The 27,941-nt window shown below is 40.8% G+C and overlaps 4 protein-coding genes across 11 annotated transcripts in view; 1 reads left to right on the top strand and 3 right to left on the bottom strand.

The window, feature by feature from the left end:
* The first annotated feature begins 225 nt into the window (after nt 1-225).
* Nucleotides 226-20,419, top strand: LOC136343562 (lipase 3-like). Of its 4 annotated transcripts, XM_066290357.1 has the most exons (5): nt 226-429; nt 18,298-18,482; nt 18,526-19,242; nt 19,366-19,596; nt 19,650-20,419. In XM_066290357.1, the coding sequence occupies exons 2-5, from the start codon at nt 18,327-18,329 to the stop codon at nt 19,812-19,814; spliced, it is 1,269 nt and encodes a 422-aa protein (XP_066146454.1). In that variant the 5' UTR covers nt 226-429; nt 18,298-18,326; the 3' UTR covers nt 19,815-20,419. The 4 variants fall into 4 exon arrangements, with proteins under 4 accessions (XP_066146454.1, XP_066146456.1, XP_066146455.1 ...); XM_066290359.1 differs by lacking the exon at nt 18,298-18,482 and having other exon boundaries at nt 227-429; XM_066290358.1 differs by lacking the exons at nt 226-429; nt 18,298-18,482 and adding an exon at nt 17,761-17,926.
* MESR3 (misexpression suppressor of ras 3) lies at nt 770-10,061 on the bottom strand. Of its 2 annotated transcripts, XM_066290364.1 has the most exons (6): nt 9,810-10,061; nt 3,990-4,447; nt 3,714-3,926; nt 2,368-2,555; nt 1,461-1,617; nt 770-1,398 (listed from the first exon to the last, which is right to left on the bottom strand). In XM_066290364.1, the coding sequence occupies exons 3-6, from the start codon at nt 3,910-3,912 to the stop codon at nt 995-997; spliced, it is 948 nt and encodes a 315-aa protein (XP_066146461.1). In that variant the 5' UTR covers nt 3,913-3,926; nt 3,990-4,447; nt 9,810-10,061; the 3' UTR covers nt 770-994. The 2 variants fall into 2 exon arrangements, with proteins under 2 accessions (XP_066146461.1, XP_066146460.1); XM_066290363.1 differs by lacking the exon at nt 3,990-4,447 and having other exon boundaries at nt 9,810-10,060.
* Nucleotides 13,416-17,114, bottom strand: LOC136343560 (coiled-coil domain-containing protein 170). Of its 3 annotated transcripts, none has more exons than XM_066290351.1 (12): nt 16,983-17,114; nt 16,388-16,692; nt 16,132-16,339; nt 15,942-16,082; nt 15,727-15,898; nt 15,422-15,594; nt 15,170-15,370; nt 14,976-15,119; nt 14,838-14,921; nt 14,520-14,792; nt 14,098-14,276; nt 13,416-14,048 (listed from the first exon to the last, which is right to left on the bottom strand). In XM_066290351.1, the coding sequence occupies exons 1-12, from the start codon at nt 17,076-17,078 to the stop codon at nt 13,700-13,702; spliced, it is 2,325 nt and encodes a 774-aa protein (XP_066146448.1). In that variant the 5' UTR covers nt 17,079-17,114; the 3' UTR covers nt 13,416-13,699. The 3 variants fall into 3 exon arrangements, with proteins under 3 accessions (XP_066146448.1, XP_066146449.1, XP_066146450.1); XM_066290352.1 differs by having other exon boundaries at nt 14,520-14,774; XM_066290353.1 differs by lacking the exon at nt 14,838-14,921.
* rdgC (retinal degeneration C) overlaps nt 19,835-27,941 on the bottom strand; it is a 31,928-nt gene continuing 23,821 nt past the window's right edge. The window contains exons 15-16 of one of the 2 annotated variants that reach the window (XM_066290350.1): nt 27,567-27,941; nt 19,835-22,891 (exon numbers count right to left, since the gene is read on the bottom strand). In XM_066290350.1, coding sequence (XP_066146447.1) covers nt 27,664-27,941 — 278 coding nt within the window. In that variant the 3' untranslated portion in view covers nt 19,835-22,891; nt 27,567-27,663. The other variant, XM_066290349.1, reaches the window with a different exon arrangement.

The raw sequence follows: 27,941 nt of genomic DNA, 5'->3' as shown, positions 1-27,941 counted from the left end.
CACTTGACAGAAGGTGACACAATGTCAAAAGAGATTTGGCAACTTGCTTGTTGACTTGCCGTTTGGTCCACAGATCGGGATAGTTTCGTCTTTGTTTCAGCAGGCAAACAACGAGGATGCCGACATATGAAGTGTTTAAACCATGGCGGCCTCTGTTGTCTGAGGAGCTTTTCGTTGCTTGCTTGACAGACATGTCACATAACTATTCAAACACAAAAAATGGCGGTTTCTGTTAAAAGGAATTTACGTAGTTTTTAGTGAAATATTTGTCACATTATAAACCTTTTCAGTGCGTTTACTAAATTGATATTTGTGAACAAAACGTGATATTTGTAACAAAGAGTGTTTACTGTTAAAATTAATTATTTGCTTATGAAATTCGCATGGATTTTGCCCAGGAGTTGAAGTTCGCGTTACTGCTTAATTAAGGTAACTACAACAGATTCTTTATAGTTCACTGTTTACACGCAAATTTAGGAATTTTAACGCGAGGTAGTAAGGAACCAAGACATGAGTTTGATATTTAATAACTCTCGAAAATACAGTAATGCTGTTAAGGGAAGCATTTTGACCCGTGTATGTCGCAATAATGTTGAACAGTCATACCATCTATCAATTTATCTTGGATTTCTTGTTCTGTTTGTCGTCGAGTTGTTTTCTGTTACAAATTCAATCCCTTACTATGAAATGCGAGAGTAGCAGCTCTAGATAAAGAAATGTTGGGATTCAATAATTTTATTAAGATAAATATACAGCTAAAACTCTTCAATCAATAGTAATATACGTGTTTATTAAGTCTTTATTAAAATAACTATTCTAACTTCAATATGAACTACAATATTAACAGAAAAAATATTAAGTAATTACATATTTCATTCAGTCAGTCATTAATTACTATGCTTAACATGCAGCAGTCCATTTACTGTAGTCACATTCATACAACTTTGTACAATAATAAGCGTTAAACTTTTACATGCACCTGCCCTAAGAGCCCTTAAGAGTTGTCCAACTGATGAATTCGCGGGGCCAACATTTCCGACGTTCTAGGTAGTAGCTCTTTAAGCGAATAGTATCGCTCAGTGTCTTCTTTATCCACTGAGGTAATGTGTTGGAAACAACAAGGCTGAGATATGTGGTTCTTCGACGGCAATGGTGGAGGTTTTTCTCGTTTTGCCTTTTTCTTCTTTTTACCCGGAGTGCTTAACGAAATGTTTTCCGGACAGGAGACCAACTTTTCAATATGACCCCACATCTCGTCAGCCGCCTCCTTTGTATCAAAACTGAATCCAACGTGCATTGTGTGGTCGTACGAGTATCTCATTGTGTGAAAGGAATCCCCGTCTACTCTGTACGAAGATAAGTTATCTATTATGTCCGACCACAGCATGAAACACGTTCCTGTCGATAGAAGTTGAAAGTTTGATAATTAGCCATTGTTCTGTGTCCGAAACTGAACTTACCCCTTTCTGCTAATGCAATTTGAATTCTTCGTTTATCTCTAGCCCTGGATTCCCCGCAATCCAATATGACCACGGGGATTCCTGTATATTTAAGTTGCCACTCGCTGTCATTGGGGCCTTTTGTGTACAGATTCGCTAGGGAATTGCTAACAAAGACCTGAAAATGGGCAATTCAGTACAAATGGCCACAGGAAGATCTCACGGTCTCAGTGGGCTAAATTACATCTGTTAATTAGACATTATTTTCATACACAATGAGGGTAATGACGAAATTGTTTTACGGCTTTAAGTCGGATGGTAGAAGAAAATTGGTTATTGTTTTGGTTGTTATGTTGATGAGAAACATGCAAACCTTAAAAGGTGACTATTTTGAAGTTGTCATACGATGAATTAATGCCTGATTCGACGAAATTATTCAGCGTATAAGCGACTTAGGCGTGTGCCTGAGTCAATATAGCAGCTTTCTTGACTTGAAGCGATATATACCCAACACTCCCATGTTTGTTAGTTCGATATCTCCATTTTTATTTTTACCATCTTACAGAGATGAGTCACTGTTTCAAATGGATCAATAATGTCAGTTCTAATCTCGGTTTTATTGCTACGCGTTTGGTGCCTTTTAACTGCAGATAAAAAGCGATTGTTATATAAAAATTACTGTTAGCACTTCCCCCGAGAAGAAAACCACACATTTCGCGCTAACGCGAATGAGACATAGGAGGATCTACGTTGAATTAGAGATAAACCAACAAAAAGAAAAACCGATGTCACGCTCTGATCGTGCCACTCGCATTAATGATTTCTTGGCGGTAATTTGCCATTGTACATTATACGCTATTACGACATAAGTTTTTATATCACGTTAAATTGCAGCGCATTAATTGCGTCATACATGGACGACAATTACCTGCGTTTTGAGCCCCCTGAAGAACGTTTCGACTTTTTGCCTTTCCGCCTCGCTTATCAGACCTTCCAAAGGCTTTCGATCGTGCGGAGTTTCCGAGGAAGCTTCGCTTTCCGCCCTTCCTTCGCTGCCTTCCTGCTCGCCATAGCTACTTCCCGAAGTTGTGGTACTGGAATCTCCACTATTTTCTCCTGAAGAAAAAAAAAGGCGATTAATCGTTCGACGTATTTTTCTCTCTTTCAACTTTGTTTACTCGAACGTAAGTAGGTGCCCCCAGAATATCGTGTTCATTAGATTTTATGTGAATTGTTCACGCAGCCGGCATTAGAATGCACCCAACGTGATGGAATGATCTCGGTAAGTTTAACTCAAGGAGAGTTCTAAATCCCGTGTAAAAGTGTAGATTGTAATATAATTGGCGAGGTATAAGGTTAATTGTTATAATAATATCATTAATTACTTGTGGCGAATATGAAAGCGAGAGAAATTACTCTGACAATCCATTAATGCTTGCCGGATTCAGCGGTTTTTTGGCTTTGGGCTGCGGTTTTTGGAATGTCAAGTGCAGTGGTTGCGCGCATTTGTTACTATCATTCCTCTTAATGTTCACACTTAATGTGTGCGATATGGCAAGAAATGAGACGTGGTTCTTGGAACACCGGATAGCCGGTCGATAAAGGCAATTTGTTGACGCCACTGGTAATGAGAGAATCTCGTAAAAATACCTTGTTTGTCGGAGAGATAAGGAAAACATTGACCTTTTTTTTCAGCAATAAATAAGGAGGTCTAGGATGTAGAGTCGCTTCCTAATGTAAAATCGCAGAGGTATAACGTGGAAAAAGATGGCGGCATTACCGGCCCACTCCCGGGTAAACCTGGCCAAAATCATTTCGCTAAATTGGTGTTGAGCGGCGTTGTTGCAACGGCATATCTGGTTGTTTATTAAAAAATGTTGAACGCGTTTGCATTGTTAATTTCACTCCTGCTATACGTGGCGACAATAGAGAGCGGGCACGTCCTGCAGCCTAGTCAGGAACCACTTAGGCAAGCTTATCTAGGAATACGTCATCAATGGCTTCACGTTACGTATGAAGTCGCTTCTTGTTAAAACGGGGACAAACGCGATGGTCGCAATTATCCCGAAAAATGCGCAACGTTGCCTTGTTCGAGTGACCCAAAGCGCAAGTTTTTATGAAAATAGCAATTTCCCACCTCCCATCGTCATCCGGTATATCCCCAATCTTGGTTTGGGATTATTTTCGCTTGACGGATAACCGTTGTTTTATCGTCGATAATTACCGATTGTAATTCTTCGAAATAAACGGATTATGAACTCCATTATATCTCACCTGTGGACGATAGCCGCCTCCTAAGTTGGTTCCTATGAAAATCCTGATAAGATTCGTATTTCTGCGAGAGCCTGTCCATCGGCTCTTCTGAGACCCTGTGGGCAATGTCGGCGTTCCTCGACGACAGTGATAAGTGAGACATCCTCCTTTCTATAGGCACAAATGAGGGGGCATAAAGGTATCCATCATTCGAGTTCATGTTGACCTAGTTCCCTGAAATGGATAGAAATGTTTCTAATCATTTTAGAGGTTAGTGCTGGTAAACTTTAACTTTACCTTGCTTCTTTTTGTGAAAAAATAATACACCGTCATTACATCGGAAAGCTATTATGCATGCAAAGATATCGATTTGCAGGTCAGCCCTGTGGCATAGGTAAATATTATCTTCGTTTGTTGCGAATATGGAGCGTTTCTGGGTTCATTTCATTAATTTGACTCCTGCCAGCGGTCCAGACATGCAATTACACATGAAATTAACTAGTTCCATGACATAAAATTGCAGAAGGGGCATCTGCTGCATGGCAGTGATGACGTTAATGGAACGGTAGGTTCACTGCCCTTTTAGACGCAACATTCCAACATTTTATCTCATATTATGATGAATTTTAATTATTAATAATTAACATTTCGTCCGTATGCTGGCGGTGTGTGGCTGCACGTATGAATCGATGCTTTTCAATTGTTGCGGCGCTGAGTTGCGTTGAGTTTCTCAGGAAATCTCCGAGGGAATTTCACTTTTAAATCAATAAAATAATTAGATTGTGTCACTCAGAAACGCTTTCAGTACTGTTTATTTGTAACAATTAACGCGGTATAAAAATCCACAAAACCTTGTACCATAAAACCTTCAGTTTCTTAATTCGCTTGTAATCGCGGCAAGAGACTACATTAAGTTTTATTATAAAAACATATAATCGTTATGTTAAAAAAAACGGTTTGTTAGATAACCACAATGGAATTTAATTCTTCGAACTGGGTATTAATAAACACACCTCAAATAGGCGCATTAACGAACGATTTTATTTGGAGATGGGAAAAAGTGAGTCATATCAAGGAAAACAAGTTTGATGAATGAAAAAAGTAAGAGCACTTGCCTCAGACTGTGGCACTCTTCGACGAGAACAGGAGAAATTACTTTCTTCGTATGACTTGAGGCGTTCTCAGATTCGAGGTCAGTAGTACGAAAAATTAAAAACCGTCATTTTATTTCATTATTGTGGTGTGTGTATTTTAATTAGGTGTGCGTTTACACATGGAATCTCACCTTTCTTGGCTTTGATTAATTTTATCCACTCCATAAAGTTCACAATAATTATCGTTGCCAAGTAAATTTTCCACTTGGCAATTATAGGCATTATCGCCAGGATTAATTATTAATAATGTTATGACTTTGAACGTTTCGTTATCAGCGTTTGTACAGGTGCAGCGAGACCCCTGCTAGAATTTAAGTACCGAACGTTATCATAACCGTTTTCCCCGCGGACGAGACCATCTGGGCGATGGCACTTACGCACGTCTCGCTTAAAGTCGTAGATTAGTGCGTTTTCGACCCGAATCCCTGCATACTCAATGTGCATAATCGCCAATAAAATACCACGAATTCCTCGAGTTAAAACCAGCTACGGCGGAAGCTAATAAATCTACTTGTAACGTTGTTTGATGGTCGTTCTTCAGTGTTTTTACCTACTTTGGCCATTATGCTTCGTTTCAATCTGATTACCGTCAGTCTTGGTCCAATTATTATTGTTCTAATGACTTTATACCACCATTGAGGATTACGAAGGAAATTCTCACATAAACAGCTTGCGTCAGGGAGCTGGAATTATCGTTTGGTTCTGAGTAAATATTTGCAAGGCAAATTCGTTATACTACTGTGATAACGTGACGATTTGTACTTTGGAAAGTAAACATTTGGTAATGTTATTTGCATTGAGTTTTCCCCTCCAAGAACGGACTCGTTTTACGGAATTTTCGGCATTGAAGTCTTCCGTACGTACGATCGTGGAAAATGACCTTTGCGACACGTTCTTCAAGGAACGGCGTGCCTCGGGAATATTGCCCGTTTAAAATATAAACAAAATTTCAAGTGCAGTTTTTAATGCCAACTGCGCATTTCAATCAGTTTCCCTGAAATCTAAATCACCAGAATGTTACACGTTTTCGTTACCGTCTCACATGCATACCAACCAATTATGATTCATGGGCTGAGGTTACAAGCGTCCTATGATAAGTAATAAAAGTCAAATTAGTTGAAACATAATCGCACGTTTGGCGGACCCACAGAGGCGCGGGGAATTTCTATATTTAAGATGAACTCCATGATCGATATCATCAGATTTGATGATTGATATTTGCGCAGGTCGGGTCGGTGAATTTTTTAACGAGGACGCAAATTGCGTCATTGAGTGTCCTGGCGAGTCGGGAATTGAGTCGCCTTCAAACTGAGCCGCTCCGGACCTGCAACATTTCAAATTGACGTGTCTAAACCCCGATAATTCGTCCGCATTGGAGAACTCTCGGCAAATCTCTACAGTTCCTGCAGTTCGTTTCAACAGAGTTCTTGCGCCCCCGTCCTTAATTTGAATTTCTACAGATCTTCAAGTTCAAATAGACTTCAACTTCGTGGCGTTTTTTTTGCCTTTTCCTTCGAGAACTCCGGCGGATCTCTCGCCCTCTTGAGGTAGATTTAACGCGGGAACTTCTACGTTTCGAATTTGGGACATTATGGAATGGGGGAGAGCTTTTGAGAAGGGAGCGGACTGATTAAATTTGTGATTCACACAGTCGCATTTGGGATTAAATTAAAACGATGATGATCTCAAATTCATAGAAGCAATTTTTACGCGTTCCGACGCGCCGATTGAAACAAGGACCCGCGAACAATCTGTAGAATATCCGGCTTACTTGCGAGATGACTGAGCGGTAAATCTCAGAAACTGATAGTCGAGGAATGCCTCTGGATCAAAAAAACGACCATTCGAGGAAACCTCCTTGTTAAGCCGGACACAATTACTGTGCAAACTCGGGTTTCCTTGCGACACGACAGTGCCGAAAACTCTACGGGAAAAAATGACCCCGTTATTTTTTTTTCACGAACCTGCACTGGCCAAACGTGCCGGCGAAGAAAGGTGGATGTGGTCCTCCGCCAATGATACCCTGAGGGAGTACAGGTTTCATCTCCTCGGGTCGAGACCAATTGCACATGGTTCGCAAAGAGGATGAATGAAACCTTATCTCTTCGCCCGCAAGAGTTCGCAGGAAAGTCACGTATCTCTGAGGCAATAAGTCCCAGCCCCGCTTCAGCCGGTCTTTGACCGAATATGACCAACACAACAAGGTGCAAAGGGCCACTTCTTGTCGCTCATTCGGCCAGTTTCTCGAGATGCCAATCCTATGAGGTCACGAGGGTCCCTCTCCCAGACTATCAGAGACTGGAATGTTTACCTGTCCGTTTTTTACGTCATCGATGACGAAAGCCTTGAATTCGACTTTGAAACGAAGTCCTCGAAAATGGGGTTGTTTCTATAATAAATGAAACAATTATCGTCACGCTCCGCGGTTTATTGATTGCGGGCTACGGACCATGAATAGGTAGAGCCGTTTAAAGTTTCATGAACTGCACCCCCAGAAAAGGAGTAGATATTAATAGGCACTTTCAAATGCCGCTTTTGAGTGATGATTTGAATATCGTTGCGAAACGGTATAGCGCTTTCGTTTGTTGCCGGGCAATTTATCAGTAAACCCTGGTAGACAATGCAAATCTATAACCGGAAGTTTATCATAAAATTCCCTTCTCAGACAATTTCAAATATTTCCTTATATACATAATTGACTGCAAACATTCTTCCACCAGCGTTTAATTAGGTACTACTTCCACCTACAATAATAAAATAGTAGTTCGCTCATTAGACGCTGATTCACGAAAATGAAATCATCGATGTTATGAGAGATTCATTAATTTAAGATGTTTTTGAACACGTTAATTATCTTGTTATTTGCGCGTTTTTGCGACGAATTGCACACAGGAGACCTCAGTTATTTCCGGAGTCGAGTTCCTGCGAGAGCTTCGATTTCAGCCCCGAAGAGCCCATAAGAGAGTTTGAAAATGCTCGTGGCTCGATTTAAATCGAAAGAATCCATCCAATGCACGATTTGCCATCAAGCCCAAAACGTATTTTTTTGCGGTGATTGTGACATTGAAACTGACTCAAAAAACCTCTAATTGTTATGAAAAAGTGAAGGTGTAATTTGGCGGGTAATCTATAACGTTTCACTCTCCTCTAGAGGTATTCAATTTTGGAAGATTCGAAACGTATTTGTTTAACGGAACAGAAATCGGAATTGGCTCCGGTAAATCATGATTTCTGGTCGGTGTCGGTCGATGGTTTGAGACTCGATCCTCTAGCCCGCAACCGGGAATTTTTGCCCGGGATTTCGCCGACTAAATGGAAGTTCCTTTTACGAGCGTGCGGTAAACCGGTTTAACCGCACGCATTCGCGAGCTGAAAACGGCACTCATCGCACACGTGCTCGTAAAAGTTTTGCCGCCAGTAAGTCAAAGTGGCGTGAGTCGGTGTCGCAAATTTTTGCCGATATGCGACATTGCCGTGTGCGGTAAGGCTTTTTGCCGGGAGCGTGCGATTAAAGATTTAACAACACGTTAATACTTTATTGAACTTGGCGTGCGGTAAAGTATCAGTTTGCGCACCCGTTAGGTATAATAAGTGGCCATTGCTAGGGACAATTTAGGGAAGCGGTGCATGTTGCAGGCACAAAATGGAGGCAAGACCGCTGCGTATTTAGACGCAAATATTTACGATAAACTGGGAGATTGCTGTGCATTCTGCGGTCGTATCAAGAGTTTTATCTACGGGACAGCTAAGTGTCGTTACTTAATTTTTCTAGTACGATAGCCGCATCCGATCGGTTGTCTCGAAAATCGTAAAAACCCAAATAATGACGCGGCCATTTAATCAATTCTCCTTATGCACATTTTTCCCATTGGAAGGTCATTCGGTTGGCAAATTTATGTTTCCAACTTTGAACTTAACGACGTGCTTATGTACCATGTGGCAATATAAATTATTGTCTTATTTTGTTCGACGACGAAAGAACGAGAGAGAAAAACCTAGAATAACCTCGCGCTAACCTTGCAGCAATTAACCTATTTCGCGACAAATAAAAGAGAAATTTGTAGTGCGGTGTCTTTCCTTGAAATCGTAAACGATACAATGGAATTAAGGCAAAGAAAAAATGTATGCGGTGAAATTCAAACTCTTGCCCATACTGCCAGCAAGATGATTTCCATGGAAACGACGAAATCGGAGCGCAGCATTGGTCGGCTGTCGCGTTTCCATGGAAACTATCACGCTGGCGAAGTTGCCGGGAGTTCGGCAAACTGGACTTGAAAAATTCACGAACGTCGAACGCTGTTTTAACGACACAAAATGTGATTATGCATGTTTTTATAAGATTTGAAAAACCTGCGGCACCAGCGTCCGTGCAACGTGCAGATTATGCAAAACTCCTTATTTACGTTGTGATATGAGTTATAAATGTCGAAGTATACGAAGGGAGGGCTGTTATCTAATCAGAACAAAATTGATAAAGTGAGTAATCAAAAGTTCTCAATGACAATGGAAAGTGTTGGGAGCTGTCCGATGCCGTCTCGACAGGAATGATGAATTTTTATCATGTATTTTTTTGTAAGAATATTGTTCGTCCGAATGCCGCTGGTACGTTATGGCTCAAGTACAGTTCATGCTAATGAACTACAATAGGTGTACGTTGTTGGTAGTTGGAGAATCTTCCGCCAACGTTAGTAACCGTCGCCCATTGCCACACGGCTCGAAGTGAAATAATTAAAATTTTAAATACACTATATTAACACAAGTTATTACCGTATTTAGAGCACCGCATTTCGCACCATTACGACACACACAAACCGTGCCTAAATGCAACATTTGTTCGACTATTTACCCGCGTCACCTTACAAACCCATAACATTTATGATTGTTGATATTTTTAAATGCCACAATCCATAACAAATCCGCTGATCCCCGTTCATTTCAATGCACTCCTAAAATAATTTCTTACCTTTGGGACGTGCTTCACTCTTTGCACATTCTTTATTTTTCAATCCAGGAACGCACCAATAACTTCACAGTTCAAAGCTCGCGATATACAACGCGTTCCGGAGCGCTTGACCGGAATGAAATCGTCACGGCCCGGAGCCGAGTTGGTTACTCACTCGCGGTAGTTCAGTGAATAATGACGATCGATGCTTCTCTTCATTCTATCTCCGTTCGTGGTTTCGATTCACCTGCCTACGAGCGCTTATGCGCCTCGTATCCCGCCTGGTTCTATGCGCCTTGTAGATCGAGTAAAACGCTGGGAGGTGGATTGCTTATAGTTCATAAGTTCTTATCTGTTTAAGTTTCTCCCGAAATTAAGTTCGAAGGAGATTTCCTTTATGCCCATTCGGTCTCTGTGGGTTTCCTTCGAACCTTCACTTTACATGCGAAAGTTTCAAAAGTGTATTGTGCAGCAAAAACAATACACCCACCGCAATAAAACGAGATATAATCGAAGTTAAATAGATGAAAGGTCGTGAAAATGCGGAAGAATTGCGAGGGCCCGATGTTTATCACGTATGATTGAAAATCGGAGGATATACACTGCGTCCCAGAAATGTGTACCAACACTTCGGGATAAATGAATAACGTCTAGAGAGAGTGACGTTTCCAAGTGGAGCAAGGAATTTCTCTGTTCGAAAGGGTCAGAAGTTTACAGTCAAACAGCACCGTAAAAGGTGCGCGGGGCGAAGGGGGCTCAGCTCTGGAAAACCTGTTACTCTGACGATGGTGCTCCAGCTCTAAAATATCTAAAACTTGAACACCATGTATCTCACACGTTCCAGCTAATTTTCTTTAATCGCTCTAATGATCTGTATATTGCCAAGTTTTTTGTACATCTGATGACGAGTAAATAATGGCGAAGAGATTCCGCACAGCTTCTAGGAAAATTATGAACGCATTCGTGGCTTATTTGAGTCCATGAAACATCGTGGAAAAGATCTCTCGTTGGAGAGTTTTGAAAATATTCTTTCGGGAAAGTTTTGGGAAAAAAGTTAGGTTTATCCAGGATCCTAAAAATTTCGGAAGCAGGTCGGATGCCCCAGTGAAAAAAATATGTAGCCAGTCACATGAGTCTACGTGCGCCCAGCAAACGTGTATTATTTCGTGGTCAGATTATGACCCAAAAAATATTTTTAAATGTACTGAAATCCTCTCATAAATTATCGTTTTTGGTAATCGAAAATTTTGGTTTCGATCAATAGGTTGTAAGGGAAAAAATGAATGAAAAAATGAAAATTAAAATCACAAAACCGAACATGCGCAAACAAATTTTATTATACCTACAAAAAACCAACAAATTCCTATTTTGGCAGTCTACTTTTTACATCTAGAACTACTTGGAAGCTTCTGGGTATCGTTGAAACCAAATTTCTTGTTTTATCCGGAGTAATTTCACCCCAAGTCGAAGTTAATGCCCTTTTCAGCGATTCTTTCCCTGAAATTTTGTAAATTCGCACCCTTCCCTACAATTCGTCCCATAGGTGTTCGATGGGGTTCATGTTTGGCGACTTTAGAGGAGAATGAAATTGCCGGGGCACGTTGTAAAGGAGCCATTCTTTGACAACCAAGGCGGTGTGTTGGGAATGGTCGCCTTGTTGGAACATACATCGGTTTCCAAATCCCAAACGTTCGACTGAAGACAATGGATAATCATGCAAAATTTGGAGATACTTCCGATAATCCATTACACCATCAATGGAAACTGAATTTCCCTCACCAGTCGCAGACATTGACCATTCTATTGCCTCCGCCATACCTGCCTGCGATTAACAAGTTTTCAGGTTTCAGTTTTTCATTAGTTTTTCGCTATATTTTCCCTTTACCATTGGAACCGAAAATATTGTACTTGTTTTCATCGATAAACAACACCGAATTCTAAAACTTAACGTCCTTTTCTAAACGCTTTTTCGCAAATTCTAGCGTTTTCTTCTATTTTACTTGGAGATTGGGGTCTTTTTCCTAGCAACCCTTCTATGAAATCCCTTTGATCTCGGAACTCTTCCTATAGTTTCAGCACTGACACGCTTACCAGCTTCCCTACGAAATTGATCAGTCAATTTTGGAGCACTAATTTTCGGATTTCGTACAACTTTCCTAACAATACTCTGAATATCGCGCGATTTCATTTTTCGGGACATCTGGATCGGGGTTTATGATTAGTGGAATCGTTCAGTCAAAGTTTCTTTTATAGTGGCGCGCACTGCAGAACGAGCGAACTTGACAGCTTTTCCTAAGCCACCATAGCATTTCCCCCCGTTTCGTAATGAAACTTAGTTCTCTAATTTCTTTTACAATTTCTCTTCGCACCATGTTAGAGATTCAAAATTCGATTTAATATGTCTTATTCACAATTTTACACTGAACTAAAATATTATTTGTGTATATTTTTGCGATAAAAATCAGAGATAATTTTCAAAAGTCGTACTCAAGTCAATTCTGGTCTTCAGAGAAGTGCATATATTTTACAGAAAAAATTGGAAACTACCCGTTTCTCATAAGGTCCCTTAAAAATCGTGAACACTTCAAGTACTTCGCCAGAGAGTGCCACAGCAAAGGTGCTGTGTAGTACGTTGATACACATGTATGTGCATTTATTATGTATATTAACCTATATACATACATAGAATTTCCGGGAAATCCTATGTATTACATTCCATTGAGCAACACGCTTTTTTTGCTACTCAATCGAGTAACAAATGATCAAAAGGGTATTAAAACATTAAATCGCCCCTAATACACGTGGTGAGGTGGGGTCGTTTTCGACTGAATTAGATCCTTTTAGGTCAGTCAATGAGAAATATCTATTAGGGCTTGTGAAAAAAAGCAAAATTGCATGTTTGCGCAAGAGATGTCAACAGCAAAATATGATTTATGAGACGTGGAAGCGCGTCACGATTCTCTTATCACAACTATGGTGGGAGTTTCCCGAAGGAAATCGGTTTTGTATGGATTGGTAATGGATGACGATTGAATGATGAGAAAAGCAATTTCACAAAACCCCTATCGGTTGAAGGTAATTAACCTCCGGTAACATTTTTAGATGAAAAACAGCCGAATTAGCGTTTAGCACCTATAGTAAACATGAATGAATCACGTTGTTCATGTGCGTTTATGCCTAGATTAGCAGGTCCTTGCCAACTAAGCGAGCCAATGGAGTTTTACAATAAATAATGGAATCTTTGCCCATTACCAAATGCGCATTTTCCAATTACCACGGCACTCATACACATGTTCCCCATGTCATAACCAGCCATATTATTCAATTATTGGCATAACTTTTACTCTCTCCTATTATTCTTCTCTAAAATTCACTTGTTTCTATGTTTAGTTTTGCGGGTTCGTTTATTAATAAAAAAATGAAAGTTTTTATATATTTCTTACGTTCGACTATTTGGTCAAACCAGTGAAGATGTTATTAATCGTTCTCGACATGAGGGAAAGTTAGGCAACATCATGCAGTGTGATACTAAATAGAATCGGGGCTCTTTCAGTCTACGTATGTACATATGTATATTGTGTCGGGGTTTCAAGAGAAGGAGATCATATTCGAAATTCGAACAGGAGCTTTTTGTTGTAAATTTTAATTGGAATTGTTCGTATCCTTATGTTAATTATTACTAACAGAATGAATAATGCTAATTACTTTAAATGCAAAATTACTCATGGCCTGAAATAATCCTAATACCTCATTCAAGTTGCTACCGTGTTAATAAGCCCAAAAGTCCTAATCGAATAACGTTAACCATTAATTTTTATGACTGTTGGCGTAAGCACGACAACACAGCGAACCTTAACTAAAATGGCAGTGAACAAAAATACTGGGCCCCACTAGTCCTTGAAAGTGGTCCGTCAAATCCTTCCTTGTCTTTTGTACAAGTCCTCGTCCGAATTGTCTAAATCCACACCATCAATATATCCAGAATCGTCGTACCTGGACCTGTCTGGTGTTCTAGACACTCTGGAACCTCCAGTAGGAGATCTGGATGTCAATCTTAACACCGGGTCGTCGTATCTTCTGGACACTAAGGTGAAGTCGTGGTGCGCGTCTACAAGTTTCTGTAATCTGGAAACCAGCTCGTAGTCGGGCATGGGTAGCAGCACTCCCAGGATTTTGGCCACTGAGTGCTTGAAGCTTTGTAGTTGTGATTCACGCCTTTGGATGTCGGATAGTTGGTCTTTTACCCTCGCCAATTCGTCCCTAAATTCCCCTTTGTTGGCGTTTTGGCATGTTAATCAGTATTATTTACCTTAGAAGCTGCAAAGAATGCTCGCTGATGTTCCTCTCTTGATCGATAGTTTCGCCAGTTTGACGAATTTGATCTTTGAGGACCGTTACTTTGCGGTTGTACTTCGTTCTTAAGGATTCTGAGTCCAACAGCCTCTTTTGGAGCTCCTCGATTTTTCTGCCTCGTTCCAATGCAGTTATCTAAGAAAACATTATTAAATAGATCCGTTTCAAAAATTTAATCATCCTCCCGATCCGCTCAGTTATTCGCATTCATATGAATTTTGCACTCGCCATTTGGTTCAAAAAATTTAATGTGTCACTTGAATTACTTCATTATCCCTGTTAAGATAACGCTCGCATTCGCCATTCTGTTCAGAAATTTTAATTTGTCTACTCGAATCACCTTTGGAGGGGTCTTACGTTAGTTAACTCCCGTCTCACCTTGTAATCCGCAGCTTCGGCCAGTTGACTATTTAAGTCTCGTATCTGGCTTTTAGCTTCGCTCAGCTGGAGCTGCAACCGATCTACTTGCTTGACCAGCTTTTTCACCCTAATATTAGCTTCGTCTCTTTCGCTTTGCAGCAAACATTTACTCTTCGCAGTATCCTCCTGCAGAGAAAGTTTGCGCCTCAAGAGGTCTAAATGCAGGTCTTTGCGTTGCACTTGCTCCCTTAAAGTACGCACTCTGCGCTGCAGCTGATATACCAGAGAAGTCTGAAACAAATTACAGGGAACTTTTTTTATTTTTAAAGTTCTTACATCGCGCAGAGGTACGTCATGAAATGATCGTTCTCGTCGCAAGCAATTTAATCTCGGTAACGTGCCATATCCGCAGCAAAGCAGCTTTCAAAGGAAAAATCACATCAGCAAGCAAATCCGAGGAAGCTTCAGACTCACCTTGTCTACTAATTTATCACTTTCCAACCTGGACAGTTGTTCAGCTCTTAACAAGAGCGATTCAGTGTGTAATTCTACACCAATGTCATGGGATATTTCATCCATGTTTAGGGCTCTAGCGAGGCGCTCCAGAAAGTTCATGAACTGAAATATTTCTTGCTAATAACAACTGATTTGTCTCTGGAAAGACTTACGGTGCATTTATCTCTCTTCAAACCATCTCTGGACATCTCGCAAACATTAATATCAGCATCAGCCTTGTGTAGACGTGCTTCAAGATGATTTTTCTCGTCTTCCAGGAGCCGAATCTTCGAATTGGCTTGGTCGCTTAAAGAGATTTGCCTGCTCAGTTGTTGAGTTTCGTGATTCAATTTATTCCGCAGAGATTCAATTTGCTACAAGAAACTTTTCAGCGCCACCCAAATTTGAGACTATTGACAATTTACAGCCGTTTTTTCCTTGTTCTCAGCAATCAGCTCGTGAATTTTTTCCTTGATCGAAACCTCGACTGAGTCCACGAATCTGGTGGGGCTACTCAACTGAATGGCCAATGATTCTATGAGGTGTTTCTGCTCAGATTGTATACGTTGGATTTTTTCGTCCTTAAGCTTTGCGTCATCTGAAGTGTGAAAGCGAAGTGATGAGCAAGAATGTCTAAGATTAGGACTGCTTGAATTTTGAAAGAACAAGACTCAGAATCGAGATCGCATTGATCTCGCTTTTGACCAAATGAGGTGTTAAGAAATTTTACCTCTGAGCTGACATATTAAAGACTCTTGTTGCGCAATGTTGCCGCTAGCAGATCCGAGGGTCCTATTGGAAATTGCCAGTTTCTCCTTAAAATCTGTCAGTTCTCGGTCAGTGACTCTGTATTGCATCTCTACTGCCTCCTTTTCTTGCCTCAATCGATCGATTTCCAAAATCTACATAACTTATAGCAGTTTGACAAACTTAAACTAAACTGACCTGCGTCGCTGATTGCCTCTGAAGACACTCCTTGTCTGCCAAAGCACGATCCAGGTTTTCCCTGCAAGTCCTTAGGTCTATTTCGCAAGACCCCAAAGTGTCAGTTATATTGTGAGCTTTGCTCCTCAATCTGGACGTTTCCTGGAATTTATGTATAGAAAGTTGGCGCTTTCTAGCATTTCAACGGCACCTGCACGAGTTCTGCGGCCTTGTGAACCAGACCTTCCGGAGTTATATTGGAGCTGTCTACGATGTCGGCCCCCAGAGCAACTGATAGGCGTCTTACGAAGTCCTGAAACTGCTGCCTTGCCGAGTCTTTCTTCTGCTCCTCAGCACTTAGCTCAATTTCCAAGTGCCTTACTTTCGATTCAAGCTCTTTGGCTTTTTCCTCGTTGTACCTGATGAAAGTCCTCACATCCCACTTGCAATTAAACTGCACTACCTACCTAATGTCCCTCTGAGCAGTCTGTAAGGCGATCTCATTCCTCCCCTGAGCAGCGAACAAAGTCCTCTCTCTCTCTTCGAGCTCATGCACTCTCTTATTGAGAGAGCAAATGATTGCGTTTTGCCTCGCGGCTTGCTCCCGCAATTGATCGGCCTCCACTTGCAGCTCCAGACATCTCTGGTCACGAGACCTGATGTGAGACCTCATCTCATCGACCTCCTGATTCAGACGATCCTTCTTGTATTGCAGCGCTGCCAGTTCGCTCCGCAGCGACGTTGTCACGTCCACGTCCTGGACCTCGTCCATCTAGGTTTAAGACGTTGATCAGAGGGTTGCAGCGGCACAGAGATTACTTACAGGGCAGGCATAATGGACTGATAAATATCGTTAAGGAATTTACGGGGTTTTAATGTGAGACTCGAACTTGGATGGATAGATCACAATCGATTTTAAGAGATGATAGGGACGTTGTGTGCCTTGGCACGAGCTAATCTGAGTGTGTCACCTCCCTGCTGCTTTTGTGTTTACTTTGGGCCTTACACGAGGAGATGAGCAAACATACAGGGTGGCTCGCTCAGAAAGCTTGTGGGTCCTACCTTAATTACTGTGTCCTGTTTGCAAAGTATTTGGTAGATCTCCCAATCTTCCTCAGTGTTTCCCGAGGTCACAGACTCTGCAAGCTGTCCGTCCATTGCCTCACCATTGTACACTCCCAGGCGTCCATTCGAAGACTGATTTACATTTCCTATGTGTATATCAGGGTTTTTCACATGTAATATAGAGGGCAAAGCCAGTTTTTCACGGTTTAAACTGCAACATAGTCACGACATGTCTTGCCAAAGGTTAAATCGATATATCCAAGGAAATTCTGGATGATTCGCACAATGGAGATGGGACGGGTAACTATTGATACGAGTGGTTAAACATAAGCACACATTCTTTGTTGGGATATGAATATTTTAGTATCATTATGTCGTAGGTGGGTTTCGATAGGTACATTTTGGGATTTGTGTCCTTCTAGTGTTTTTCGAATGGATGTCGTTAATTTGTATAAATAGGGTGATGAATATTTATTATTGTATTAAGTACAAATTCGATGTGTTGAAATTCGCCAAGAACACGAGGTCACTATCGACTTATTATTTACTGGCTTGGAGCATCACTATTGGCGCTTTGATCTGTAGTACGTGTGGTGATCCTGTATTCGTTCGGTGCTAATGGCGGTTTTGAGAGTTAAATGATCGACTTTTGGCAGCAAATTCAAAATTACTTAGGAGAAACGCGTATGTGCGCACATCGAGATACTTAAGAGATACTTAATTATTCTGCGTGTGAGGAGCGTAAATAGGCACCTTTTCGCATCAGCCGAGTCTGGAAAGCACTAAAAATGAGGTCACTAATAGTGTTTTGTGCGTTTGCTACAGCATATGTAAGTGCATTTAACAGTGAAACATTGGGAAAGTTACTTACACTATCCAGGAGGGAATTGGAGGTACTGTCTACGCAGCTGAAGTTGCATCCAGATACTAGACTAAATATCGTGAGTAATTTTAGTGTTCGCGGAAGTTAGGTATTTGGATGCGACTGAGAACAATTCAATTCCAACACAACTTGGCTGACTAGCTAGTGCAAATACCATATTGAATCAAAACTGATTCTGGTCTGAACAAAGGCAGAACAAAGTTCACTGTGCGAGACCAAAATTTTCGATTACAGCACGTTATCTCGTTAGGAGGGTGCAGGTCAAATCCAAACTTTTCGCTATTTATCCACCCAATCTCGGTTATAACAAATAATCGAATTCCCTCACAATTTATTTTTGTCCATAATGTGTCTCTCCTCCCCTATTGCGGCCACCCTTACATCCTTGCATTAACGCAAATTTCTATTACTCATTTACTCGATTAATAGTCTACGTGCCACATGTAGTTCACTCAACAATGAAATTCATTTACTCTACTATTGCTATCCTCGTGGTTGGTAATTTGAAGACGACTCACAATAACAAGGAGAAAAAAGTGTGGAAAGCGGCCTTCGATATTTTTCTGCCGTTCAGTGCGGACGCGAAGTTCCATCCAGATACCGGGAAAAATATTGTAAGCAAACTGAATGTGTGAAAATTTTTCTACATAATTTTAGTCTCAATTTCTGGCCAAATACGGCTATCCTCTGGAGTCGCACGATGTCACAACGGAAGATGGATTCATCCTCACCCTCCATAGAATCCCCCATGGGAAGAACGACGTTGCATCTATCTCGAAGCCTCCGGTGTTATTCGCTCATTGCCTGGCGTGCTCTGGAATGGATTGGATTTGGCAGGGCCCCAACGTGTCTTTACCATTGTTGTTAGCCGACTCGGGCTACGACATTTGGCTGGCTAACATGAGAGGCACGGGCCCTTCGATGCGCCACAAAACCCTCACTCCCGCCGACTCGGCTTTCTGGGACTACTCTTTCCACGAAAAGGGGATCTACGACATGGCCTCCAGTGTGGATTACATTCTGAACTTCACCGAGAGCAGCAAACTCACTTACGTGGGACACTCTCAGGGTACCACCGCAGGCCTAGCGCTCACCTCCTTGAAGCTAGAGTATAACGACAAAATTAATCTTATGGTGATGCTAAGTCCGATTGTCTACTTGGAGCACATGATCAGCCCTATAATCAAGGTTCTAAGTGACTATAGGAGCATCATAACGCTGGTTCTGGATATGCTTGACATACACGGATTGGAGGCTGCGAGCAATGTAAATCGTTTGGCTGAGGTGATTTGCAACGAGGATAGTCCACTGCAAGATCTCTGTATACACGTGATAGGCTTATTCGCTGGTTTCGATGCAGATCAGGTGGATAAAGTAAGTAATTTGAATTTTTAACTGTTGCAACGAAGTGCCCACCACGCAGTGAGTTTGTTTGCTCAAATCGAGTGCGAGGATTGTTTATAATAATTATCAGTAAGTGGCAACACATTATTTTAGTCGAAACTGGCAGTTTTTCTCTCAAACACTCCTAACGGAGTATCTGTGAAGGAAGTTTTCCATTTCGTCCAGGAAATCAGTTCGGGGGCGTTCAGACAATACGACTTTGGCAATGCCGCGTCTAATTTGCTCCACTATGGAACCTCCGAACCTCCCAGCTACAACATTTCCGAGGTCACCGTGCCCCTGGCCGTTTATTACGCAAAAAACGACTTTCTCGCCTCAATTGTCGTAAGTGCCCTTTACCTACGCCGCTGAAACCGCCGCATATGAGTAACTTTCAGGACGTGGAAAAGTTCTTGGGGGAGTTAAGTCGCGACCCTGTGGACCGATATTTAATCGAGTACGACTATTGTAATCACTTAGATTTCGTCAGTGCCAAAGACATTAAAACGTTTTTGTATGACAGAGTGATGGGGGTCATTAGGAAGGAAGTGCCAGTCAGTTGAATAAACATAAAACCGTCAAGTTTGTTTTTTTGTTTAATGAAATCCATAAACTACAATGCAACTTTCAACCGTGAAACAGGTACAAAATATACATACATAGAGATTTAAAAATATCGTTTGTTACAGTTAAGTAATGATGTAATTTAATAACACAGTCAATTGTTAGCTAAACTAAATTCGAATTAAGAGGTAAATATTAGTACAAAATATATGGTGAATCAACTGAACCACTCTCAAAACAATCTACTTGAGGAGGACGAAATTTTGCTCACAAAAATTGTTTTTGGTCCAATAATATACATAGAAGTTGGTCCGCAAATATACAATATACTTTATGGGGCTTTGCCGCACGGGCAAAGCCGCTTAGTTTCTGTTCATCAGTGAAATAAATTTTTGCAAGGTCCTGTATAAAACCGTTCAACGACAAGACACAAATATCCCTAAATATATTCATGAAGCGTATTAGTTAGATATTCGTTTATGATATAAACTCTTAATCCGAGGAGTTGATATTTCTCTAGGTATAAGTAACTTTGTGTAGTAACATTCATTAAATACATCAAACTGCGTAATTGTTATTAATCTAATAAACTCTCTAAACACAAGGTCTTCTATTTATAAAAAAATATCGCACTATAATTAGGAACAAACCCATTGGAGAACTATAGATCTACGTTGAAGACAACATAGCTTCGAAATGTTCACGCTCTATTTAAAAACCTTCGCAACATTGAATTTTCTCAGAAATGATACGTCGAATTTCTCACCGGCGCATCCATTAAAAACGCCATATGCAAAAGCCGAAGTTACGGGGCGAAACAAAAAGTTTCCATATACGGGGAGAGTCACGAACCAACAGTCAACGGAGGTTATGCTTTTCCTCCTGGAACGGCGAATTTTTAGGGACATTTTCTGAATTACCCTGTCCTCGTGATCATATCTGCGGTTTAACGGCATTTCCTTAAACTATTCCGTCGCTAACGCCAAAAATCAAAAAGCACTAAGGGCGCTATGCGGAACTCAAAAATGATTGCAGAAAGTGATAGCGCAGTTCCGGGCGCATTGTCGTGATTTAAACAAAATTCTCAATGGGGCTCGAATCCAGCGAATACGGCGGCAATTCTATAACCGAGTCCCTTAGCTCGAAATGAATTGCGTGACATGGAAAAGAGAACACCCCTGAAAAATGGTTTTATTCAAATAATTTTTGGTGCGGATGCCTGTATACGGGAATACAAAAAAAGATTAAATTTTAGCTGCATTTATGAGTTATCAGGAATTTTTGGGTTTTTTAACCATAAAAATTACCATAAAATATTAACAACAATATTGAAAAATATCATTTGTTGGTGTGTAGCGTGCTTAGAAGGTGCCTTTAGGCTCATTAACCATCCCTACGCGCAGAATACAGTGAAATTTTCATCAATTGAGCGAGTTCGAAAGAAGCCGAACGGTGGGTCTACGAGAGGCTGATCGGTCACTTAGGGAAATTGCCGCCAGATTGAACCTTAAAGTAAACACTATAGTGAGATATGGTGGTTCCAAGAAGAGCAAATAGGCAGGAGGAGAGGTACTGGACGATCCCGAAGACCTGCAGAACGCTAAGATCGCCGCATTCGAATTGTGGCCCTGAGGGATAGGTTCGTCTCGTCGAGGACGCTGCCGTACCGTGGATTTGCTGAGTATGGAAGGCCTATTGGTATTCGAACCATTTATCGCCTGATAAGAAGTTTTGGACTGATTTCCTACCGTCCCTATCTTGTGCTACCTTAAATCGTCAAAATTGACTGCAGTGGCGCAGGAGACGGATGCATGGTAATCGGAAATGGGATAATATGGTATTTAGTGACGAATTCAGATTCTGTTTGGGCATGCGTGACGGTCGGGCAAAGAGTAAGAACACGGAGTGAAAGACAGGATTCTCGGTTTACAGTACAGAAGAATGTCCACGAGACTGTTGGGGTAATGGTTTGGGGCGCTATTGCATACGGTAGCAGGTTATCTTTACTTTTCATAAGAGGCAGTATGATTGTCCAACGATACATCCAAGAAGTCCTGGAACCTCATCTCGTGTCTTATCTGGAAACTAGTGTCATATCTGGAAACTAGTGTCATATCTGGAAACTCGTGCCATATCTGGAAACTCGTGTGATATCTGGAAACTCGTGTCATATTTGGAAACTCGTGTCAATTCGGTTTTCCAGCGGGACGATGCGCGACCGCATGTGGCCAAAGTGACTGAACATTTTTCAACAAAATGCGATCAATTTGCTACCTGGCCACCTCGCGCTCCAGATTGACCATGTATGCGATATTGTAAGTGGATGGTTGCGTAATTTACCCCATCCCCTACAACCCCTGGCGGCGCCACGTTTTGCTGTTCAGTTAGCCTAGAATGAGATCCCCCAAGAGGACGTCAATCACCTCATTAGATCCACGCCCAGACCTGTAGAGAAAGGTGTAAGACACGCGGAGGGCCGGAAAGTTCTTAATTTTTGTTTTTCGGTTTATAACAATTAAATTTGTTCATTTCTTTAATGAAACATTTATTTGAGCACAGGAAACATGCTTACCAAAGACCTTTTAAATCGACCCATTATCATGGGGCGTTCTCTTTTCTATGCCGCGCAGTATATCTAATGCGCGCAAGCGCCTTTCATGCCCCTTGGAAGGATCGACTTACCGGGGAAGGCTGAATTGCTATTTATTAATATAAAGATGAACCGCCCTGGGCCTTTGGAGGACAGTCATGACTCATCGGGCCCAATCGGTTTTCAGTTCTTCAATGGATCACAGTTATTGATCAAAAACCAATCTCCGCGGTAAAGGGTGGGATGGTATGTTACGACATGAGAGATGTTTTACAAAATCGTATAGTTGCATTGTGAAGCCTGGGGCTGATTGTGGAGGTAGGAATACCGTGTTTTGTTTGGTATACCTCGGAAATCGCCTCTGCGGGTTAGGCCGCGAAATTCCCTTAGAGGTCTATCCTAACTTTCACGAGGAAGCGTGGGTCTGGAGTGCAAAAAATTCGTTCCACCGTTCCATTTGGTTATGGAGGATTCGCACTAAAGATCCTGAAATGTTCAAATTACCCTTCAAAAAGATATTCTAAATCCGCCTTCATGCAAAGTATTAATTTTAACATAACACCAGGCACTCTACATTCCCAAAATAGCGTTATTTGTGCAATTAACGAACACAACCTCATATGAAGTCATCAAAAAAAAAGTCAAAAAATCACTTGGTGCTAAGTCTTGACGATTTTCGTACGTCCAGTAATTAAACATTTCACCGTAAATAGTAAAAGAATTAATCCCATTGCCAAACATTAAAAACGGGGAGGTTCAAGATTTTGGCACCTCTCGTGGCAGCTAATCACATCGATGATACAACTCTCGTGTTAACGGTGATGTTACAGGTGTATTATGCTGTATACTGCTGCTTTGGACACCTTGGCAAGCTAACAAACCTGTTTCGATGACATTTTGGTGTCGCATCATAGCGGTGACACGTTTCTGAGGTCAACAATAAATCTCGTGCCTGCTGCAATTTGTTGATGATGCACACTTTTACTCCTCATTTGGGGCAACAGCCACCCTGCTTCTATGACATTTTTCGTAACTCCTGAATAGGGGATGTGGCTGAAAAGGGGTACCCCCCCCCCCTCAGCCCCCAGCGATCGCCAGATGTGACCCTTTGCCTTTCCATTCCCCAAAAGGGCATTCTCATTTAACTGCTGGTTTGTGACGTGTCGTGCATATTTCTAAACATTGCGGAGCGGAGGATTTTTAAAATTCTTCAACTTTTGTGTAGGGAGTTTTTTTCTTTTGTAAATTGCGAAGCCTTCGAGATAATTAAGTGTTGCGTGAATTATTACACAGAGGCTATATAAATGCTAAAAGAAGCTTACAAATCGATTTCAATACGACATTATGGCCTAAACACCTAATAACTAATTGAACATAGTTATTGCTTATGGAAGAAGTGTAGGGAGAATAAATACACCGGTCAACACGAATTTTTGTATCTGGGTTTTCACGGTCTAATTTCCATTTTTCTCGTCAAGGTAATTGTTTGAATCAGAAAGTTTGCTTTTGTGGGGGTTTCCAATATGTTTCCCAACTGTCTTCTATGCAAATGTACCATGCAAATGTACCGACTAAAAAAAATCAACAAAACATTCCGCTCTCAACCAAACGCCCCTGCTATACAGGGTGTCCACTAAATGCGCTAATTTCAAGGGGCGATTCCTCGTCACATTATACGAAAAAAGTGCTAATAAACGTGTCTCCTATTTTGCTCGTTTTCTTGATACAGGGCGTCGAAGTTTTTTTCCGGTTTTTCATGAATATTTTCCGAGACGATAACCTCAAATACGATATCGGTTTTACCGCAATACGTAGGGGGCTATTATTTAAGGTTTATCAATAAGTTAATGTGCTGTTAAAACAATGTACAAAGGCATTTTCATCGTCGATATCTCGAAAACCATTGCTCTGAGATTTTCGACCGAGTATGCCTTTTTTGTTTAGAATTGACGAGGAAACAAAACGTAATCTGTTTGAAGTTCAAATACAGGGTCCTGGAAACGTTAAGGCAAATTTAACATAAGAATACTACTGCAGGTGGCGCGTGCCACATAGTGCGGGAAAACCGATATCGCATTTGAACTTTTCGTCCCTGAATACTGAATTTTGGCCAGGTATCGCTCTTACGTCCAAAAATATTCATGAAGAACCGAGAAAGAAAGGAAACTTCGACACCCTGGATCGCGAAAACGAAGAAAGATGGAACGTACGTTTATTAAGCCTTTATTTCATCAAATGTGACAAAGGATCGCCGTTTGAAACTAATGCCATCATTTAGTAGACACCCCGTAGATGGCCGTAATTATTGAGACTCTTATTAAAGTCATGGCTAAACGTTCCGTGCAGTTTTAAGGCCGTATCAGTTAGAGGTAGTACGCGTTCAATACTCCAAATTAGTATGTTTTTTCCCTAATTTCTCTCTTGAGAGGAACCAGGCAAGAGCATACCAATTTGAGCTACCAAACACCTACAAATTGCCGACTGAACTCATCAGGTGCTACTTACTTGGTGTGCTCGAGCTGAGGCAGTTGTAGGAAAACCACTGGAAGTTCTTGACAAAATGGCAAGATCGTTTTCTCGACGAAATTACTGATTCCGGGTCGTCCACAAACGGTCATTTCGCACGTAAAATGCTGCTTACTATTCCCGTGATATAATGTACAATTAAAATTCTTATTGGATGATACGCAATAAGCTAAAAAAAGCATTCGTACACCTGTTAGGTTGTGGTACATATGAATTTTTAATAGTTTTACGATATCGATAACACGCAAAAGGCAGTTATAAATTAGATTTAGTAAAGAACTCTTAAAAGCAGAGTATAAGCCATAGATATTTGTTTAAAGTAAAAAATAAACAATAATTGAAAACATTTCCACCGAAAAAGTGTTCGTGCATGCATGTAGTTGATTTTAATTATTTTTAAATAATAAAATACTAAAATGAAGATATTGGTATTTTCTGGAAAAATTTGTTACCAATCTTCCTTTACCGTCGCTTGTAGGGAAACTTTATTCGAAATTGACGTTTCTGACTTTGTCTATCGCGACGCTCTCGCTAAGCGTTCAACAGGGCTCAGATACGGGGACTCTGGAGGTGTCTTCAACTGGTAGGGAATATTGTCCAACAACCATTCGCACACTGGTTTGGAGACATGTTTGGGGTAGACGTGTTCTTGAAAGTAATAATCTTCAATCAATCCGATCTTTTTAACACTTTTAAGTAAACTTTTTGCTGATATATATACGTCTTTATGTGTCAACCCGGTCATGGTTCCTTGGATAAAATGAAAATTACTCGCTCCACTTGCAGCCTCACTATTCCAGACTAAGATGGTTCCACCTATATCTTTTACTGTTGGTTGCAGATTCCGTGTATTCAGACGTTCCCCCGTTTTTTCTTAGACAAAAATTTGCTCCGTCGGAGCGAAAAAAGGTGAATTTACTTTGGTTTAAAAAAATTCTTTTTGCGAAAATTCTATGGGCTTCTCTAAGCGCCATCTTGCCCATTCCATCTTTAGTCGTTGATTTTTCTCGCAAATCCATGGCTTCCTCATAGGTTTCCCATCGTGGAAATTTGGTTTTCTTAGGTGAACCTAATAGTTTTTGGACGCATGCGTTGTCACGCGGCCATTCCTATTGAGCTGTTAAAGGGGGACTTTTTTTAACTTGTTAAGAATGAAATTTCCGTTTCTCTAACGTAATTTTGGAAGGGAGCCCTGGATGCGTTTTGTTTTCAATTAAGCCTCCGCCCTTAAATTTGTTTAATGTGTGTGATGCAGTACTGGTCTTATTACTGCTTTTTGTATGTTTTCGATTTCATTAAACCATTGAAAGTACATAGATAGGTAGAGCAACTTAATGAGTGTACGAATACGTTTTTTGCCTACTGTAGGTGTATGGTATCACCAGAACCTGCACGGGTTCAGGCAATACATATGTAGCAAACGGTAAACACCTCCATGTCAAACGACCCAAAAAAGTGATATGTTAGTGTATTAGTGTATTGTTGTGAGACAGACAAAAACAAACTTTTTTTATTGCAAACGAGGCTAGTGGCAGGTTTAGTCAATGAAAAATCAGATAATTAAAGTGCAGACACAAAAATAATACTTTTTTGCTGACCTGTGCAATACAATCAATATACGCTAGGAGTTTTTTTTATGTAGCCTTGAACAAACTCCGTTGTGTGTCTGTAATTTGGTACTGATATAAAATTGTATTCAATAATCGCATTACATTGTACATTCCAAGGTTGTTATCAGTTTAAAGGTGAAGATATGCAGCTAAAAAGGTTAAAGTGGGTAATATTTTATGACATGAAAAGACGAAAAACGAATAGTAAAATAAAATTCTGAGATGTTTGTTGAAGTCGAGAGCAATGTGGAATTTTGTTTTTGTCGCGGGTAAGCTGTAGGGCTTTGCTTTAAAACCTTCAGAAATGAGGAAAAAAGGGGAGAAAGCAACGAAACTCCCGATTCGTCATAAGCTTTGGCGGGGGGAACTAGGGCATGTTTAAGCCTTTAAATCTTACTATCTTCGCTCTTGACAATTTGGTGTCTATTTAGTATCTTCGCTTCATTTCCATATCCCGCCGCCGTAAAGACCCACTGAAAACACTTGAAAATTCATGGTTTGCCTGTCACTTTGGAGCTCTAGGGGAAATAAATCCGTCTAAATCACCTAAATAACCATTTTTTCCTGAAGGGTAGAAGGATCAGAAGGCGTTTTATCGCAGCCTGAGAACGAACTGTTCTAAGCACCACGTTATCATTTCCCGGCTTGATCATTGACTATGAAGGATTCAAAAAAGAATTTTGTTAATTATTGACCCAATTTATTTGTCCGCTGTCCACAAATTGCAACATCGCTCCCTTTATCTGCACAATTTGGTGACTACGACTCGCCCTCTACAGCGTTTCGCTTTCTCATATTAATCGGAATTTCCTTCCGAAACGATACAATTTTATCAATATTGACTCGGTGATTCAGTACGAGAACTGTTGACATCCCTTGAATGCAATGTAATTCCGATAATTTCAAGATTATAGTGTCCAGTTATTTAAACGTTTGCCTTTACAATACAACAGCAACAGTTTATTTCAAAAGGGAAGAATTTGCAAGCGTACGTTACATTTAGAATTGATATAACTGGTAGATACCTCTTAACAATCTAATATTTTCTGCCCCTCAGAATTCACATCACATTCCGCAAATTGGTTCGCCCTTGTTGCACACTTAACGAACGACCCTTCGAACTTAAATTTGAGAGCCCCTCCTGCTGCTTAGCACAGGAGATGTTTTAAGGCCATTCCTGTGCACCGGTAAAAGCGTATTTTCGAGCTCGCTCCCTTCAGGATTAGAGCTGCAATTGTGAATTTGCACATTCAGCGATACCTTTTCCCCATGATTGAGACCGGGATTATCGGTTTCATTAGTGTTTTTTTGAGGAGCGTCCAGAGCGTTGGCCGCTTCCACGAAAATATTGTTTTCTTGCGGTTGAGGTTCTTCCAGAATTTTCGGGGGGGAATTCGGGC

This window comes from Euwallacea fornicatus, chromosome 15 (genome assembly GCF_040115645.1).
Source record: "Euwallacea fornicatus isolate EFF26 chromosome 15, ASM4011564v1, whole genome shotgun sequence".
In the NCBI taxonomy this organism is placed as follows: Eukaryota; Metazoa; Arthropoda; class Insecta; order Coleoptera; family Curculionidae; genus Euwallacea; species Euwallacea fornicatus.
Note: the sequence above shows the minus strand (reverse complement) of the source record. Positions and strands in the feature narration are given on the sequence as shown.